General features: G+C 61.1%; 1 protein-coding gene across 1 annotated transcript in view; it reads left to right on the top strand.

The window, feature by feature from the left end:
• Trpm4 (transient receptor potential cation channel subfamily M member 4) overlaps nucleotides 1-1,086 on the top strand; it is a 41,758-nt gene that overhangs the window by 33,363 nt on the left and 7,309 nt on the right. Inside the window, exons 15-17 of the mRNA XM_023706684.1 lie at nucleotides 94-251; nucleotides 381-555; nucleotides 750-927. Of these exons, the coding sequence (XP_023562452.1) occupies nucleotides 94-251; nucleotides 381-555; nucleotides 750-927 (511 nt within the window). The remainder of the gene's footprint in view (nucleotides 1-93; nucleotides 252-380; nucleotides 556-749; nucleotides 928-1,086) is intronic.

Here is a 1,086-nt window from a genome sequence, read left to right as displayed (position 1 = left end):
ATTTATTTATGGGTGCTGGTAACTGAATAAACCCCTGTGAATGAGAGGGTCCCGTCCTGCATCGCCCCGCCTCCGCTCCTCTGTGAGCCTCAGGTGACCCTGCGTCTCCTGACCCCAGGTTGACCCCGGGTCTGTATGACTTGGGCCGGACGGTGCTTTGCCTCGACTTCATGATCTTCACTCTGCGGCTGCTGCACATTTTCACTGTGAACAAGCAGTTGGGGCCCAAGATTGTCATCGTGAGCAAGATGGTGAGGGCCCTGCGGGGCGAGGGGCACGGTGGAGGGGGAGGAGCCACGGGGGTGTGGCCTTTGGGGCGGGGTGGTGGGCGGGGCCCGGCGGTGGGCGGGGCCGGCTCAGCAGCACCTTCTCCTCTGCAGATGAAGGATGTTTTCTTCTTCCTCTTCTTCCTCTGTGTCTGGCTGGTTGCCTACGGTGTGGCCACAGAGGGGCTGCTAAGGCCCCAAGACCGTGATCTCCCCAATATCCTGCGTCGCGTCTTCTACCGGCCCTACCTGCAGATCTTCGGGCAGATTCCCCAGGAGGACATGGATGGTAGGTGTGGTGACCTGCCACCTCCCTCCGGTCTCCGACCCTCTCCGCTGGGTCTCCGTCCTTCCCTTCCTCTCTGGGCCTCTGTCTTCCATTCTGACCCTCTGTCTCCTTCTGTGGATCTTTGTCCCCCTCTCTGGGTCTCCACCCCACCCCCGCCAGTCCTTTGCCAGGTTGCTGAGTGTCTGCTTTCGCAGTGACCCTCATGACGCCCATGAACTGCTCCTCCGAGGAGGGCACCTGGGCTCAGCCTCCGGGGCGCCAGGCGGGCTCCTGCGTCTCCCTGTACGCTAACTGGCTGGTGGTGCTGCTCCTCGTCATCTTCCTGCTCGTGGCCAACATCCTGCTGCTCAATTTGCTCATTGCCATGTTCAGGTGAGCCCCGGCAGTGTGTGCCCTCGCCTCACCATACCTGCCTCTGACTCAGTTTAACGCCATCGTCTAGTGGTGGTGCTGTGCACCTACACTGCAACGCTCAGGAGGCTGAGGCAGGACAACTGTCTCGAGTTCAAGGTCAGTCTGGGCTACGTAGCA

This window comes from Octodon degus, unplaced genomic scaffold, assembly GCF_000260255.1.
Source record: "Octodon degus isolate 3935 unplaced genomic scaffold, OctDeg1.0 scaffold00268, whole genome shotgun sequence".
NCBI lineage: Eukaryota > Metazoa > Chordata > Mammalia > Rodentia > Octodontidae > Octodon > Octodon degus.
This window is presented reverse-complemented; position numbering and strand designations above follow the sequence as displayed.